This window comes from Cyprinus carpio, chromosome B2, assembly GCF_018340385.1.
Source record: "Cyprinus carpio isolate SPL01 chromosome B2, ASM1834038v1, whole genome shotgun sequence".
Taxonomy (NCBI): Eukaryota; Metazoa; Chordata; class Actinopteri; order Cypriniformes; family Cyprinidae; genus Cyprinus; species Cyprinus carpio.
Genome location: NC_056598.1, coordinates 24651355 through 24669979, shown reverse-complemented (window position 1 = coordinate 24669979; position 18625 = coordinate 24651355). Strand labels below are relative to the sequence as shown.

General features: G+C 35.4%; 2 protein-coding genes across 5 annotated transcripts in view; one reads left to right on the top strand and one right to left on the bottom strand.

Moving 5' to 3' along the window:
• The first annotated feature begins 38 nt into the window (after nt 1-38).
• On the top strand, nt 39-9540 carry LOC109099138 (glutamic acid-rich protein-like). The gene is given in 16 exon segments (XM_042718798.1): nt 39-243; nt 1382-1444; nt 1583-1778; nt 2235-2341; nt 2555-2630; nt 2632-2675; nt 2750-2815; nt 3111-3161; nt 3896-4012; nt 4156-4263; nt 5336-5428; nt 5522-6661; nt 7283-7387; nt 7792-7963; nt 8587-8693; nt 8810-9540. Coding segments are annotated over 16 exon segments (2913 nt in total). The 5' UTR covers nt 39-200; the 3' UTR covers nt 9235-9540.
• Nucleotides 9541-10044: 504 nt separating this feature from the next.
• The window catches only part of LOC109081923 (EFR3 homolog A (S. cerevisiae)), a 36821-nt gene continuing 28240 nt past the window's right edge, over nt 10045-18625 (bottom strand). For 3 of the 4 annotated variants that reach the window (XM_042718796.1, XM_042718794.1, XM_042718797.1), the window contains 11 exons: nt 18427-18599; nt 17329-17404; nt 16989-17150; nt 16734-16865; nt 16591-16658; nt 16050-16177; nt 14025-14110; nt 13891-13939; nt 13701-13804; nt 12807-12856; nt 10045-12710 (listed from right to left, as the gene is read on the bottom strand). In XM_042718796.1, the coding sequence (XP_042574730.1) occupies nt 12605-12710; nt 12807-12856; nt 13701-13804; nt 13891-13939; nt 14025-14110; nt 16050-16177; nt 16591-16658; nt 16734-16865; nt 16989-17150; nt 17329-17404; nt 18427-18599 (1134 nt within the window). In that variant the 3' untranslated portion in view covers nt 10045-12604. The remainder of the gene's footprint in view (nt 12711-12806; nt 12857-13700; nt 13805-13890; nt 13940-14024; nt 14111-16049; nt 16178-16590; nt 16659-16733; nt 16866-16988; nt 17151-17328; nt 17405-18426; nt 18600-18625) is intronic. The other variant, XM_042718795.1, reaches the window with a different exon arrangement.

Genomic DNA, 18625 nt, shown 5'->3' with positions numbered 1-18625 from the left:
GTGTCCTAAATAGACCTTTGTTCATTTTGGGGTTATTTTCTCATCTCTCACACACACCTGCATTAGAAGGAGATTGCGAAGCACTGAGTTTGGATGTGTGTGTTTCCAATTGCTGAAGCTCTTGGTTTGGCCTCTTCACTGTGGTGGACTGAACTTAGGAATATTGGATGGTACAACTGATTGTTTAGTAGCAGATAAAGATGAGGCCGCTGTATCTTTTTCTCCTCTTCACCCTGCAGAAAGGTGAGAATATGCAAACACTCTTCTGTCACGAGCAAAGGTGCAGGTGAAAGTGAGTTCATCACCTTAAAACTGAAATTTACATGATAATTATTTTTAGTTCTTACACTTTTTTTATCAGCATATAAGAATGATTGAAGGCTCATGTGACACTGAAGACTGGAGTAATGGCTGCTGAATATTCAGCTTTACCATCACAGGAATAAATTACATGTTAACATACTGTATATTAAGAAAGAAATGTAAGAATATTTCACAATAAACTGTTTTTATTTTCCAGTTATCTTAACAGTCAATATTCAGTGATAAAAATACTTTGACATTTTTAACATGAGATTGTATCTTCAACTATACTTACTATCAAATTCTACAATTTGTTTTGTTCAGAATGCACTTTTTTTTAACAGAAAACAAAACAAAACTTGCAGTACATTAACCTTTATCTCGCTGCACACTATAAAAGTATGTTTTAATAAAATAAAACAACATAATATAAATAAAAAATAAAACAATATTTGAATTTTGCATTTTTTTTTTATTATTATTATTATTTTATTTTGCAATATTTGGAGAGGTTATTTTTTTAGGTTTCTTGCTTGACTAAAAATGTATTTAGCTTAATTTGTTGTGAAACTGATTATACATATATATATATATATATATATATATATATATATATATATATATATATATATATATATATATATATAATCAGTTTCACAACAAATTAAGCTAAATATATACATTTGTCAGATTTTTCAAATCAAAAATTAATTTGCTTAATTTGTTGTGAAACTGATTATATAAATATACTGAACAGTGTAGAGGGCCCTCACTTCCAAAGCATTGGATTGTATTAAGTAACTTGAGATAAAGTAATAACAAAAAATAAATAAATAAAATAAAAATAGTGTGAATAAGAAAAGTTTTTATTGGCCATCAAAAACAGGCCTATGCATTATGTGATAGACAGTCTAATTTACTTAAGATTTTCTACCATTTTGGGGGAAAGATTTTTATATTTCTGTTCACATAACAGTACACTGCATTATGCTTATTCAGTTTATTGGAATCATGTGGTGAAACTTATGAATTATCTATATCAAACACATTCATTTACGACAAACTTTTCTCTGTGCAGTTCATGGCACTGCTGTTTTCTGCCCAGAAGCAAGTGACCTCAGTTCTGATGAGCTTCTGATTGGTGAGTTCCTTTAACAATCAAACAAATGCCCAGGAGAAATTATTACGGACACTTTATGTATATGATTTCCATAATATATAATTAAACCACATATTAATCGTTAAAAGTGATGTATGTTTGTGTGTGTTTGACGTACAGGTTGTCTGGGTGTGCGGTTCACCTGGCTGTACGCTGTGTTTGATGACCTGCGGTCGGTGCTGGAATTCGCGGTCAGTCTGCGGTGTGAGACCGGACTCTGTCCCGCGGACATCGACAATCACGGACATTACTGCAGCAACGCAAACACACGGGACACCGCGCGCAAACACGTACAGCCCGCCGACACACTCGACCGGTGAGAGATGGGAAGCGGATGAAATTAGACTCAGGAGGGGGTAGAAAGATTTTAAATGGATTTATTAACTTCACAGTGGAGTCCGCGCGCGTGCACACACACACACGCATCACTTGCTCTCATCCCTCTTTCTGTCTGTTTAGCTGCTTCTCTATGCAGTTGTTGAAAGGATATTAAAAACAAAAACAGGCAGAGCAGTGAAGTGTGTAAAAAAACAAACAAACACGTAGTTTATATTAAAGTGCATATATAAATATAAATGCACACATAAATATAATTTGATATGAAGGCACACATATACCCACATGTGCAAGAAAAATCTATGGTGATATCAGAGGACCATAATGTTTTCATTTCCTTTCTTTCTTTTTTTTTTGCCGTCCTTTTTTCTGTGAAGCTGTAGACCTATAAATAAAAATACACAAATAAATGAAAATGAATGTGATTGTGTTGTAGGTGTTGTTTTACCCACTGGAGATGTTCTCAAGAGCTAAAGGAGAGAAACTGCAGTCGGAGGATACCAACATACAGCAACTACACCTGCAGCTACAACTCCAGCTGTGGTACACATATTTACAAACCATTTTCATGGCAGATTTTCGCTTTTCAAAGAGCCTTACAGGAAGTTATTTCCAACTAAGGGATACAAAATATTTGTATTATATGCTTATAGAGCGCTGCAGTGATAACATAATTTTGTGGGTTTAAAATCACCCTGGTTCTATTAAGTGGAGAAAACAGTTGGTTGACCTTAATTCTGTATCCATCATTTGCAGATATGTTGGATTTCTGTGAGGAAGGATTCTGTCATTGTGATCAGATGGTTATAGACTGCATCAGCTCCAACCATCCTCACAAAACAGGTTGGAGGTAACCAACCAATCACAGCACAGACAGGTACAGTAATAGCAGGTGTGTTCAGAAAAATATATTACATTATAGTTTTCATCTCTATTTTATGTTCCCTTCAGACTCTCCCTTTGTGACGGATCTACCTGATAATGATACCTATACTAGTGATATGGTCAATGGAACAGGTGAGGCTGTTTAGACCCATTAGTTCATTGTTTTATTCTTTTTTAATTTGTTCTCTTCATTGTTGCCTGTATATCTGTAATAGCTGGAAAGCACTTTGTTGCTTTTAAAATGTGCTTTATACAGTATACTATATAAATGTCTTGACTTTCTAGTATTAATGCAGGGACTTGCCTACTTGTCGGCCACAGCCATTTAAAAACATTTTTAAGGGAAATAACAGATGATCCAAACATAAGAAAATGGGAGAGAGATTTACTTAACGCTGATCATCTAACAGTGTGATTTGTGTCTCAGACAGCGTGGAGCTTTCTCTATCAGACATCGACATGGAGATCATGTTCTATGGTAATGCACAAAAAAATGGAATCATTTAATATAAACAAATGTACCAATAAACATAAATACATATAATATATATTTTAATATTTATAAAATTACATTTATAAATAGCTATATAAAAAAACTAAAACTTTTGTAAATTTTAAATATTTTTTTATATAGGAAATTATCAGTGGAGAGTTAAATTGATCAAAAGTGACAGTAAAGACATTTATAACATTTATATATTATGAGATATTTGTAACTCAAATAAATGTTGTTCTTTTGAACTTGCTATTCATTGAAGAATCTTGTAAATCATGGTTTCCACAAAAATATGAAGAAGCACATCTTGATAATAATAAGAAATGTTTCTTGATCACCAAATCAGCTTATTAGACTGATTTCTGAAGAATCATGTGACACTAAAGACTGGAGTAAAGGATGCTGAAAATTCAACTTTGCCATCATAGGAAATTAGTTGCATTTTTAAAATATAATCAAATAGAAAACAGTTCTTTTAAATTGTAATAATATTTTACAATATTATGTTTTTACTATATTTAAATCAAATAATCAGTGGAGAAATATTACAATATTTAAGATCACATGCATACACAAGAAAATCCAGCTGGAATTTTGCATAAGAACAGTTTCTGTGAGAAACCTTTCGCAATTATTAGTGAACAAGATACACTCTGTCCTTACGGATATTTTTAAATATCATAAAAATTCCTCCCTCTTTTACTCTTTATCTTCAGGAGTTAATGGCACACTGAATGAGACTGTGACTAACTTCACCAATGAGTTGGTGCTGGTTAACGGCTCTCAGAGCAGCAATATTCAGAGCACAAAGTACCCTGGGATATTTCAGTCAGGTAAAGCGCTTCACTGAACTTATATTTAGACTCTTTTCTGTAGCCCAGAGGGTGATTTTCCCCTCACATCGCTAGTTCTGAGAACTCCAGTAATCCTCAGCCACCTAAAGACTTCACTGATCTAAGCTGAACCTCATCTTCAGGTCCAGAGGAAGAGGAGAATGAACCAGAGGAAAGAGAAATGGACAGAAACTCAGAGAGAGGAAGTATAGTTGAGAGAGAAGAAGAGGAGGCAGTGGAATATGAGGATGGTAAGAGTGTCCCGTTTTTTACATCCTGAGTTACAGCCTCAGATGCACTGTGTTGATTTATGCATTTTGAGCTTTTAGCTAGTCACAAACAAGTTTATCTAAACTTGTACAGTACATCAAGGACTTCTTTGAAATTCCAGTACACTCACTGCTCACTGTTCAAAAAAACCCACTTGATCAAATGTGATCAAATTATTCTAAATGATGACAAGTCTTTAAACCCCACAGCTTGAGTTCAAGTAAGGCTCTTAGCATTTCTGTTACTTTCCTTTTTGTAGATGCTGGCTTTTTCTAATTCTTAATTAAGCAATTTAAAATAAAGAAAGAAAGTCTATATGTAGTGACTAAAGATCAAGAATCAAGAAAAGCCTAAATCAAGAATCAGTGGCATAAATTGCCCAATAAGAACGCTAAGTATCAGAAGCAAAACTCATTTTGTACAATAATTATTTAAAACGAATTCAATGTGTTTAAACACATTAAAAGAGGTAGTTCACCCAAAAATGAAAATTCTGGCATCATTTTCGCACCTTCATTTGCTTCCAAGAGTGTATGACATTCTATTGTCTGCACCAGTGTTATTTTAGCATTATTTCTATACTATTATAGTATTGTTTAATATTTATATTTTTTTTTATTGTGTATTATATTTTTATATTTTAACTTTTCATTTTAATTTCAATTTATTATCGTTTTAATTATTATAGTTATTCAGCTTTAATTTATAGTTATTTCAGTTTTAATTTTAGTTATATCAATACTTCAACTTTAACTTTTATTTTATTTCTGTTAGTTGCCAAGGCAACATTTCTAATTTATGTGTACATTTTTAAGTTTAATTTTTTAAATGTTTTATTTCAACTTTATTTAAAAAAAAAAAAAAAAACTAATACTTTTAGTTGTAGTTTTAGTTAATAAAAACAATACAGTTCTGAACAGCACAAAAGAAGATATTTTGAAGGATGTTTCAACTGTTTTTGTGTATATAATGAAAATCAATAAGGACTAAATTATACAATAATTATAATATATAAATAAATATTTCATCTTGAAATCCACTTTTTTATTTTAGCTACTGCTGTGCTGATGACAGAAGAGCCGGGCAGAGACAAACAGGAAGAAGAAATCCCTACAACCCACAATGCAATGGAGTGGAGCACAAACAGTGAGCATTTCTTATACTGAAATTTAATTTGCAAATGACTTCATTATAACATTCAGCATGTTTTCTGACTGTTATATTTTGGTTTTATGACAGGTGAGCTGACTATTAACATAGCACTAACTGCAACAACAGAATCACAGACTGTCACAGAATCACCATATACATACACAAACACGCATCCAAACACACACACTCCTCACTATACACCCCACACAACACCAACAACTCACACACAATCATCTGAGGAGGAGGACGAGGAGAGTGATGAAGACGCACTTCAGTCACCTGCAAGCAACTCTTCAAAACCTGTCACACACACACCAGCACATACTACACACACATCCGGTACACATACTACAACTAATGACCTAAGTGACGTCGCCAAACCGTATGTCAGCCCACCTTTACACATCACAACAGAGGAAAAGAGTGATGAGTCACAAGAGGAGACAGAAGAGGAACAGGAAATGACAGAGAGTGACATAGAAACAGAAGGACATTCAACAAAAGCCAGTCAAAGCCCTTATATAGTTCTGATGACCAGACCCACTAAAATAACAACCAGTCAATACTCACATCACAGAACAACCCTGTCAACAGCTACCAATAAAACCACAGTAGCTGCAACCACTTTGATGCAACGCACATTAATGAAAGAAAGTGAGGAAAAAGAGATATTGGAGAAGAAGAGTGAGGAAGATAAAGAGACTGACAGAGAGAGTGATTTAATAGGCGACTCTAGCACAACCAAACCGACAACTCAAACACAAGCCAACACAAAGCCATCTCTATCTGAAGAGGATGAAAGGCACAAGAATAATAGTAAGGAAGATCTACCAAGTGATAAAGAAGAAGATGAATCGGTGAAAACCCAAACTACTGTGATCCCATCCGGGGTCAGAGAGGTCAGTCCATCCACGTGGATCATTCCAGCGCTGTTCCCTAAACCTCACAGCGTCTCACCAAGACTGACAGCTCACACAGCTGCAAAACCAACTAAGAACCACAAGACCACATCTATGGCTCCTCACAGACCCACAACATCAGGCCTCGCTGCTGTTGAAACTGCCCCTCGTCCCCAGAAACCTCCTGCCCTGGATCGTGCACCGTCATTGACCACTACAGCTCAGCAGGAGTCCGCTGAGGAAGAGGAGCAGGAGAAAGACGAGGAGAACCAGGAGAAAGAGGAAGAGAATGAGCCATCTGACAGCTCACAGGAATCCGAGAAAATCGGTAATATGATTTAACCAAGCAGGACGTGTTCCTGATTCAACAGTCTGTGAAAATGGTCAGTTAGGTTGATATAGGGATATGATGATGCATTTTCACAGTTAACCTAGCAATATTTTTCATATTTTTGATTTATAACACTGTGCATTTGTTTTATTACCTTAGCATTAAATTACAGAAAACTGGTTAACGCTGTTTCCAATACAATGGATGAGGGAGTGATGGCAAATTTGACATTCTCTCTTCTTTTGTCATTGAAACACTATTTTGGATTTTTTCTCTTGCTATTGGGGCAAACGGGTGGCTTGAAAATAATATTTGTTGTACAGTAGTTTCTGTTCACTACTATAGAAGTTTACCCAATTATGACTGCTTTCACTTCGAGAACCCCAGAACTGTGAAAAGAGTCCAAACTTGTTTGTGAAATCAGAGCAAAATGATTGGTAGATGATAACCCTGTTCCTAAAATCCAATCGGTTGATTGGTGTGGTAATGTTGTAGCAGGATGTTCATCCAAAAACTTGTCCTGCTTGGATAAATTAGGTTAAGCTATTCTCCAAACACTCCTGCACATCTGTCTGTACTCCAGAGAAATTAGTGTGTGTATTTGTGTGTGTTTCCCAGAGTCTCACCGGAGACGGAGAAGGGCGGCACCGCTCTTTGCCTGGTCTTTCTTGGAGGCTGCTGGACTGTCAGATCTGCAGCAGCAGCAGCAAGACGACTCTGAAGGTGACAAATATAGAGAGAAAATGGACAAAACATACAGCTACATACATACTGTACATCTTTCCACTAGTCTAAAAAAACTTATGAAGGCAAAAAAGCCTAAAATCTTTTAAAGCCTACAGAAGGTCTGTAAGTCTGACTGCATAAAACTGCCTGGTATATTTTCAGTCAGACTAAACCGTTTACATGGCAATTTGAAAACTCAAATTAATGCTTTAGTACAGCTTAAATCAAACTATTATGCATGTAAACATACTTATACTGGATAAGTAACAAACAGACACAGAAATGATGAGAGAGAATTGACAAGATGGCAAAATCAAAGAAGTGTTTTTGCATTAATCTGCGTGTGTGTGTGTGTGTGTGTGTGTGTGTGTGTGTGTGTGTGTGTGTGTGTGTGTTTGTAGAGTGCAGCACTTCTTTCCTCCAGTACAGTGCATCTGGTGAGGTGTTGAGGGACATGTCTGCACTGGGAGAAATGCTGTACTGTCTGACCGGACGATGTCCTCATGAGTATCAACACTACGGCTGCTACTGTGGACAGCAGGGGACAGGAAACCCAGTGGACCAGTTGGACCGGTCAGAACACACAAACACACACATCTTCACTGGAAAAAAATGTTTCAATTTAAGTTAGGAAAAAAAATTTACTGAGCAGCACAGCTGTTTTAACATGTTTCTTGAGCACCAAATCAGCATATAAGAATGATTTACGAAACACCAAATAACAATGAAGACTAAAATAAAGATTTTCAAAAACAAGATTAAACAACACATAAATAAATTACATTTTTTAATATTTGTTATAATTACAATTTTTAAATTGTAATAATATTTCACAATATTACTGTTTTACTGTATATTGTTTTACAATAATTGATCAAATAAATGCAGCCTTGGTGAGCAGAAGAGACTTTCAAAAACCCAAAAAAATTTCACTGACCCCAAACTTTTGTATCTCTCTATATATAGTATAAAAACTAAAATCTACTATGTATGTGTTATACAGAAATCAATCTTTTTTTTTTTAAGCATTTAAGCAATCAAGAGCTTTAATAAGATCATAAGAAACACAAAATAAGTTAAGGGTGTCCAAGCTATTGAGTGGCAGTGTATATATAATATAGATGTACACACAGACAATTCAATTGAGTAAAGCTCTGTTGTGTCCTGAGTCTGTCCTTGATGTGTCTCTGTGTCAGGTGCTGTTTTCTGCAGCAGTGCTGTTTGGAGCAGCTCGTTGTTCTGGGCTGCAGGAAAAACAGAAAACTCAACGCTCACATCAGCTGCCACAATGGAAAGCCTCGATGTATGGCATCACACACACATAATGCATGCCAAAACGACTTCAAAAATAGTACAATTACTAACATTTTCTTTGGAGGTCAGTTTTTTTTGTTAATGACTGTGTTGTGTATGTGTCAGGTTCAGGTGTGAGTGTGTGTGATCGACTGCAGTGCGTCTGCGATCGTTCGACTGCCGAGTGCATGGCGGCTTCACACTACAACCACTCAGTCACCTCCTCGTGTTCTGGGCCCCACCCACCGTGCCATCGGAAGCCTCATTCTTTAGCACAATCAACCAGTCAGGACTCCAGTGAAGAGAGCAATGAAATGACCCCAGCTCGGCCTCAAATGAACTCACAGAACCAATCAAACAAACAGCCACACACACCTGCACTCAACAAAAACCCCACACACAGCAAACCAGAACTGGAGGAGGAGGAAGAGGAGGAGCCAGGAAAAGAAGAAGAAGAAGAAGAAGAAGAAGAAGAAGAAGAAGAGGAGGAGGAAAAAGAAGAAGAACAAGAAAAAGAGGAGGAGGAAAAAGAAGAAGAATTGGAGAAGTAGTTCTATAATTTTCATATTTTCAGGGAGCTCTCAAAAGAAGAATCAGTCAGAAAGGATGTCATGCACATTTAATGAAAAGTTAAGCTCAGTCTGAGCTCACTAGAGTCCTGAGGCCACAAAAGATCACCCAAGATCTGCTGCTCCTCCTCTGCTGGTGCTTGACCTATTAAAAGACTGTTTGTATGCTGGATCATAAATGCCAGCAGTTGAATTTTTATATTTCTCAGTATTTTTTTTTTTATCCACTTTTAACTGATGTCTGTGTAATTAAAAATAAAGGCATTTATTATGTAAAAAAATCATTTAATAATTTTTATACTTCAGCTTAAACTTATTTTAGATTTTTTTCAAAACGTAGTTTCTAATTTTTTCATCTAATATTTACATTTTATTTTAGTTTAGCTTATTTTAATTAATCACAAATGACAAGGCCAAAAACAAACAAAAAATGTCTATGTGAATCTCATGAAAAATATCAAGAAATGTCAATCATGTTTCACAAAAAAGGTAAATAAAAATAAATGAAATAATTGCATAAAGTGAAAAAGAAGCCTATTTGTAGAAACATTCTATGAATTTTCGCCCAATTCCCAGTAGCCCTCTGTAATGTAATGCAAAAAATATAATTTTCAGAACTGTAATGTGAAATAAATTATACATTTAAATATTATTTAAAAGTGCATTTAGGTACAATTGTGAGTATACATCATAGTAGTTTTCGATGTTTTGAATTTAAACTGATTTTAATAAAATAAAAAAATAAGTGGCCTTCTTTGATGAGAATTCATAAAAGATAACAGAAACAGTACGTATTTAAATACAAAATCTTTATTAAGACTTTAAGATCTCGTACATAAAATCTCATTGCACATTAATGTGGCAGACACTGTCAAGACAGCGATCCTGAATATGGCTAATGAACACCTACAGATTTCATGGGAACTTTTATAATCATGTATTGTAGCAACACTGCAGTGGTTCGTACCATTACACATTTGAAATCTAGCATGATGCATGTAGACATACACCTTCTTCACACAAAAGACTACAAAACCATTTCTGTTCCATATCGACACATCACCATCAACCTGAAACCTAACGCATCTCATTCTTTACCTCTCTCCCATTCAAACAGAAAAAATAAAAATGAAAATCATTGTCGATAAAACACAACTAAAGGTCAGTTTCAGACAAACCATGTGATAATTACTAAAGTACAGTAAAGTTCCACTGAGGATGAAAATAAAACATATTTTGTGAATTACACTAAAAATTAATTTATATGCAGTTACAGCAAGACCCTTAAGATTTCCCTTCACTGATGTAAAACAAAAACAGCATGCAAAAAATAGACTTATTGTATCCCTTTGACACACACACACACACACACACACACACACACACACACACACACACACACACACACACACACACACACACACACACATCTCTAAAGGTGCATTACAGATGATTCCTATTTCATATAACACCAAAAATATATTGCATTATTCTAGAAATTATTTATGATCTTATATTTCTACAGAAGTAATGTGCCTGATTTCATCACAGCATTTTACGCATATTGTCGCAAAGCAACATCTATTGAAATGCAGCAAGTTACTGAGATAAAAACACAACGGCCAAAGGTCAGCTACTGACTATTTCCTGTCCACCAACATTTTGTCCCTGAAATCCTTCCATTAACACTTCAGATGTCTTTTAACAGACTGGACAGATCAGAAAATCTTCCACCTTGCAGTCATCAACTCGGATATTATGGAAATTATAGGAGACATATAATCAATCCTATTGCGAATTTAGAACAAGCCACTGTTCTGAAGTTTAACCTTTAAATAATTCAAGACATTCTTTACTTTCTGTGCATACAAATCCCACAATGCAGTGCAAGTCTCTAGTCACAAAGTCACACCATTGATTTCACAGGCCCAAAAAATGGCAACAGCTTTGCATCCATAAGTCTGCAGAATAAACACCTGTCCATTCACTTGCCTTTCCATCCACAAAAATACATTCAAAAAACAAAGACAAGCCAATCATATGACAACAAACCCCCAGAATCCATGAAAAGCACCTAAGAAACAACCCAAATGTCCTAAATGGTTGTGCATAGACACGTTTCTACCAGCTAAACGCAACTGAAATTGATCACAGCTCTCACCACAGGAAGCACAGATGATGTGAAACATTTCCAGCAGAGGATTTCAGCATCTAACAGTCACAAATAAATTGTAAGAATTCAGCATGACACATTTTTTGTCCAAGGTAGATGAAAAAAAGTCACCTGAAAAGCAAAAAAAAAAGCATTTTAACGCCCATGTGGCTCGATGTAAAAACAGCTGGTTGATGAATGCAGATCCCAGTTTTCTAGAAACTGTTCTGAAGTTTTAGTTCAAAAACACTGCGGTGTTCCCACCCTCAAAGAGAATTCAGTTTCTGATTGGCTCAAGATTTGATTGGCGGCCGTGTGTGGCCATAAAGAAAGGGCATGGGCGGAGCTCTTTGGTGATGAAAAGCAAATGTTTTGGTTTCTCTATACAGTGAAGGCAAAATGGAGAGCATAGTGATCACTAAGAACTCTGGGTGAACAAAAGCCCCATTGACATCCACAACATCGAAGTTAAAGGCTAATTGTAGATTAATAAAGGCCTAAACTCACAAACGTTTGCAGTGAAACATTGGCTAAGCCATGCAAACAGAACACAAATAACACTCTGCAACTATCAGCAACAATTTCATCTAAAACTATATATATATATATATATGTCAAAAATAGCCTATACTATACACTATAATCATTTATATAGGAGAGATTCAAGTGAGCAGAAATCTATTGTATGTTCAAATCTCTCTGCTGATGATGGTTTAGAAATGAGTTAATGAAAATAAACTAGCACTTAAGCTAATGCTAGCAATTAAGTTCCCTTAATAGAGCCAGAGTGAGCCATTTTCTAAATGACTCCTATGAATCATTACATTAAGAAGCTAAAGAATCAATTGTTTTAAAAGACTCAGTTTGATTCCTAGAGCTGCCTTGTAGTGCAAGAATCAAACTGAAAACCACACACATAAGATTCACATGATTCTACAGAGCTGGTGTATGGTTGGACAGCTGGTTGTAAAGTCTGCGTCTGATTGGTGCAGAATGGAGGCAAGAAGCACCTGTCCAGTTCGCACCCCTTCTCTCTGCTTGACATGAATGCATGTGATGTTTATAGTGAAAGGTGCCTAATGAAGATGAGTGGCTCAGGTGAGTTAAAGGTCACAGGACCAAACATAAAGTGTGATAAAGGTCAGTGGTCACATGTCAAGGTTGAGTTTGTGTGATAGAGTTAAGGTGAAAGATCGTGGTTCAGTAGACGCAGAGGTCAGGGAACTTCATTTCATAGACTGGCACAGACTGGTACTGGGCGTGGCCTGATGTCACCGTCACAGTGCCCGATGGGCTCGGGGGAGGGCTGATCAGAAACAAAACAATACAAGCAATCAGATATCAGTTCACGCTGAAATATTAGATGACAAACATTATAATACTTTCTGGAATGTCAAGTTACCGAATGGTGAGTTCAAATATCTGAGCCAAGCGATCGTGTAGCATGTTGGCCTGAAAACACACACAGGAAGTTCAAATGCTGCGTCTAATTCCCACAACACAAGCTTACACAAATTATACTTAATAAGCCAATGATGTTTAAGGTCATATACTTAAAAAGAGTTTTTTTTAATTAGGAAAAGTCAGAAATGGTTTAAGCAAACCTCCATATTTTTTACACCTTGACAGGAAATGGTTTACTCAATAAATAGAGTAAAAACTCTTTCAAAAACTAACTATATAAATACATTTAAATTTACTTATATCTAATATTATTATATATTGGCCAATTCAAAACTTTTTCATCACTGGTTTTGAAAGGTTGCATTTATGTAGTCATAAATACAGTAAAATGATAATATTGTGAAATATTAAATAATTAAAAATAAAGGATTTCGATTTTAATTTAATTTTAATTCATTCCTGTGAGAGCAAAGCTGATTTTTCAGCATCATTACATTTAGTCTTCAGTGTCACACGATTCTTCAGAAATGATTCTAATATGCTGATTTTCTGCTCAAGAAACATTCCTTTTTATAAATGTTAAAAATGGTTTTGCTGCTTGATACATTTTTTCTAGGAGACTGAATATAAAGGTTAAAAGAACATAATTTATTTGTCCTATTATCAATGTCTTAACTTTTTCATTCATATAATGAGTCCTTGTTGAATAAAAGCATTAATTTTCTTAAACAACAACAAAAAATGTCCACAAACTTTTGAACATTAGTGCATATATGCACAATATATGGCTTAGTGGGCTAAAAATATAAAAAAAATCATATTGGAACATTCCCCATTTTTTCCAATTGTTTTAAATGCAAACAAGCTGATTGGCAGAACACACAAGCTGTACCTTGGACTCGCAGTGGGCGGCAATCTCCTCAAACGGAGCTTTTTGGAACTTCTCCATCACCTGCCGTCTCCGTTCCCTTTCCTGTTCCTCCAGACCAGTGGTATCTGAGAGAGATGGAGCGACATCAGACGCTAACACACATAGAGTACAAACACACACTAACACTGAGTAGACACTAATCCGCAAGTACCGATGGCCTTCTTCAGGGTCTCAAACGTGATCTCCTCTGGAAGCTGGGACTACAGGATAAACACATAAATATGTTCTTTAGTCTAACTCTTAATGATGAACAACTCGAGCATGATTTAATTATGTCCAGTGTACCTGATCGGGCAAGCTGTTGGAAAGGATGTCAACTTGGAGAGAAATAGTATCGACAAAACTCTTCCTACGGGGCAGCCGGTCTTCCTCTGTGGGTCGAAAGTCAAAGATATAAATGATCCAAGCTTTAAGGACTGAAATATTTCTGATCATGCATGGATTCGACCTGGATTTGTGCTAAAGTAAACCCGCATATTCGCATCTGTGATATATGGGTTTAATTCGCCTCTTATTCATGAAGGCGAGGTGAATATTCCAAAGCCAGCCAGTGTAATCTCGCTGACTGCTCATGTTTAATGAATGTAATGTTCAGGCAAAGCAGCATGAAAACATTATTAAACAGAAGGAAATGCAAATCACACAAACACAGGCAGCAATCATAGCAAAATAAGTTTCAAAAGAAAAATTCATATGTAAAAGTGATTGTTTCAGGGCAAGAGTGCTGATGACACATCAGAAGTAAACCAACTCTATAAACAACTCATCTCAGAAAACTATATACACTCACATTCCATCAAAACATCCCTTTCATGATTTCCTATTAAAAATTTACTAATAATAACTAATATATATATATATATATATATATATATATATATATATATATATATATATATATATATATATATATATATATATATATATATATAGTACAAGTATGATTTTTTATTATAATTAATAAATTATATTTAATATATTTAAAAATTACAATTGTGCAATTAATATGAATTAAAATCTCACCAATTCATTCATGTAATATTAATAATAAATATCTATTGTGAAATCATTTTAGTTCTTTTTCACATTAATCAGCAATGAAAATGTGAAAAAGGAATCTGTGACCATATTTATGTGTAAAATAAACCCTCTACTCAAAGGTTTTCTCGAGTGCAGCAGGTCTACTGCGATTGGTAGAAAGTCAGGTCCAAAAAAAAGCCAATAAAATGTCAAACGATACTTCATCAGCACTCTCCCTGAGACACAAGCTACTGAACTATAAGCTCGAACTGATGTGAGTTCTCTCTTTAACCTACCAGTAACACAGTCCAGATGACAGCAGCGTACAAAACACCAAACCAGTTAAACAGGACTAATTTATCTCATTACACAATATACCTGCTGTATGTTTCATCTTAATGCTGAAATTCATTCAACAACACATTCAGGAGCTACAGGAAATCTGTCACAGGTTCTACGGAGGAGAGGAAGTCTACATACAGTACGTAATGATGGAAAACACTATTGGGTAAAGAAGAAACTAACTACATATTCTTGCTATTGACTGAACTTTCTATCCACACACACGGACAGCTGACCTCACTAACTCAATGATGGTACCTCTGGATGTCTGTTTGCATCTGTGCAGAATCTTTCCTACTGTGTACAGGACTACATAGCAAACACACACAGACAGAGAGAAGGCAACAGTGAATTAAGCGGGTGAATTCACATGTGACAAGGAAAGATCTTTGGGGAGTTAGTATTAGTATTATTTTAGAGATTTAGAGGGACTTGGTGATTAATTGTAGCACCAGATTCTTGGCTGGAATACACTACACAACTTTAAAAATCGAAACAGATTTTGAAACACTAGGCATCATACACTTGCCGACTTTGTAAATGGATACAGAGAAAAATTGGCCATCAACTGAGGATCAAGCACTACCAGACTTTCAAGACTTTTCCAAACATAACAATCTCACGCAGAAACATGTGCTTCGTTGTAGGATATGCCTGAAAAATGAAAACTATGTGTATTCTAAAATCAGCTCAAAATATCAAACGTGTCATTTCCTCTGACTGGATAGAATCAAAATTCTGCACCCATCATACATGATCATACAAGATTTGCTGTGAAATCTGTTAACTTCACTGGCCAAAATCTGCAGGCTGGATACGACTTTCAGCTTTGCCCACCCAAGGACATCCCAGTGCCCCCTCTCCGGACCGAGGGGGACGTAATCTTGGATACTGAATTAAGTATTGTAATCTTGGATACTGAATTAAATCAGATAACATAGTGTTTACCTGTAACCTGGGGTATGTATGGTACAGCCAGTCTCTCTACGTTATATCCAGGTACAGACAGAGCTTCAGCCAGATCAGCCGTCTGAAAATACAAACCAACATCGTCCCGGTCTAAAGCGTCTGGGAGCCTGATCCACACACAAACATACAAATACACACAAGGAAAGAGACCTGGAATGAGTTATGCCATTGTTATTATGCATTAATAAAATCAACAGATTCAAGCTATGGCTGATATTAAAACTCAATACTATTTTGACTAAATACATGAAATCATTTTAAAGGCTGCAAATTAATTCAGAAATCACAACACTATAATGTACAGCATGAAAAAATTTATATTTATTTTGAGTTCAGCTAAAGATTACATTTAATAGCTTTATTATGGTTTTTAAAGATTCATGTTAAGTGAGTTGAAATGAAAAATTAGAGGAAATTCACCTGCATAATTAATAATATCAATACATTTAAAAAAAACTTTTAATATCAGCTGATTACGGATATAGTCCTTTAGTAAAAACACATTCACAGAAATACTCACACACACTTCTCTCTGAAGACGTGTTCAGGCAGAAGATACGGAGCATCTAGATTTCTCATCTCAATCACCTAACAGGAAGAAAAGGAGTTACAGGATGTTGTTTGTAGGATGTGTGTGTGCTGTAAGCATGTGCGCACATTTACCTTGCTGACGTGTTGGCAGAAAGGGGGATTTGCAATCATCTGACTCAGGAAGTTAAGATATGCAGCGACCAACGCCATGATTCCACAGCGAATAAACATTGGCATGTTCTCCTCATTTGCCAGGACCATATCCTTCAGCCAATCAAAACAGAGATTAGCATAATAAATAAGAAAACTTGGAGAAATTGCTTCTGCTAAGTCTCTTCGAATTCAAGTGTCTGCTAAATGAATGACTGTCAATGTAGGTGAGCATACCTGCAGGGCGATGGACAGGCGGATGAGGTCAATCATCACCTCCTCATTGGCCAGTTCAATAGTGATCAATGCCAGAGCTGTGAAGAGCAGCTCAAAGTTCTTCTCCACGTTATCTTCCTCTTTACAGCCCAGATAGATGTGTCTGTATAGCTGCTGCCCATGCTGGAGGGAGCGAGAGAGAGAGAGAGAGCGAGAGAGAGAGAGAGAGAGAGAGAGAGAGAGAGAGAGAGAGAGAGAGAGAGAGAGAGAGAGAGAGAGAGAGAGAGAGAGAACAGGTTAAGGGCTGCAGTTCCACATCTGTGCAGCTGTGATGTCTGTGTGTGTTTGTAAAGTCTTGTACCTTTTTCATGAAGACCACATCCTGTTTGGAGATTTTTTCTCTCTTGATCTTCAGAGCAGCTACATTAGGAATAATCCTGTGCACAAACACAAAGGAAATGGTTCAGTAAGCATTTATTCTGATGCAACAGAACACACTCTCATCTAAAACTGCTGGCACCAGTGTTATGTTATTATTGCTAAATAAACTATTAAACTTTAAACGTTGTTTTCGTTAACTGGAATAAAGCTTAAAAAACAATATATGAATATAAAATATAAAAACTTGGCAAGTAAATGAAATAAAATATGTTAAAGTAAAAGCCCTGCAATTACTAAAACTGAAATAAAAATAAAAATAATTATTGAAAAAATTGCACAAAAAATTACTTAAAATTTTAAATAAATACAAAAAAATTGAATATACAGAAAGCACAACAAAATTACTTAAAATTTTAAATATATAAAATCCAAATATATAATATATAAATATATCTCATGCAAAATATTAAAAAATAATATAAAAGTATATCAATAATAAAATGTCAATCAAGTAAAACTTTTAATTTTGATTGATCTCATAATTTTCAAGTAGAAGTTAAGAGTTATGAGAATATATTGCACTATATTAATACATATTAGATTCACGATACTTATATGGTACTTTTTAAAGTTTGACCTCGTCCACATTTACTTTCTTAAATTAAAAAAAGATTGTGGTCTATAAAAGAAAGATCACATACTGACTTTTAAAACAACATAAGGTTGAGTAAATAATATTTTCATTTTACAAAAAGAATTTCATCATACAAAAAAATTGCAAAAAAAGAATATAAACATCCCGTATGTGCTTGATTGAATAACCCATAAAAACTGATAAATACTCAAAAAGGCTTGTAGGAATCATTTTACTTGTGCTGCAGCTCCACTCAGCTTTTAACAGGTTTTACAAATCACGCTGAACATAATGAAACCAGTTATATGTCAAATTGAATAAATGAATTTACAGCATTAAAAATTAATGTTAAATAATTTCATTAATTGCAGGTGTTAATGCATTAACTTTTGACAGCCCTAGTTTTCGCACATTCACTTTAGGGTGTTAAGTGTGCATCCATACCGGATCCCTCTGAGTTTGGCTCTGTTGTCATGGCGATCGATGATGTTGTGCAGAATCTCCAAGACGAGCTGCCGAAGTTCACTGTCTTCCATCAAAGAGATGGAGCATAACGGCTCCAGAAATGCCACGGGCAGGCCAGCACACATCGTTTTACACTTAAACCCTGATGTAACCTACACACACACAGAAAGAATCCATC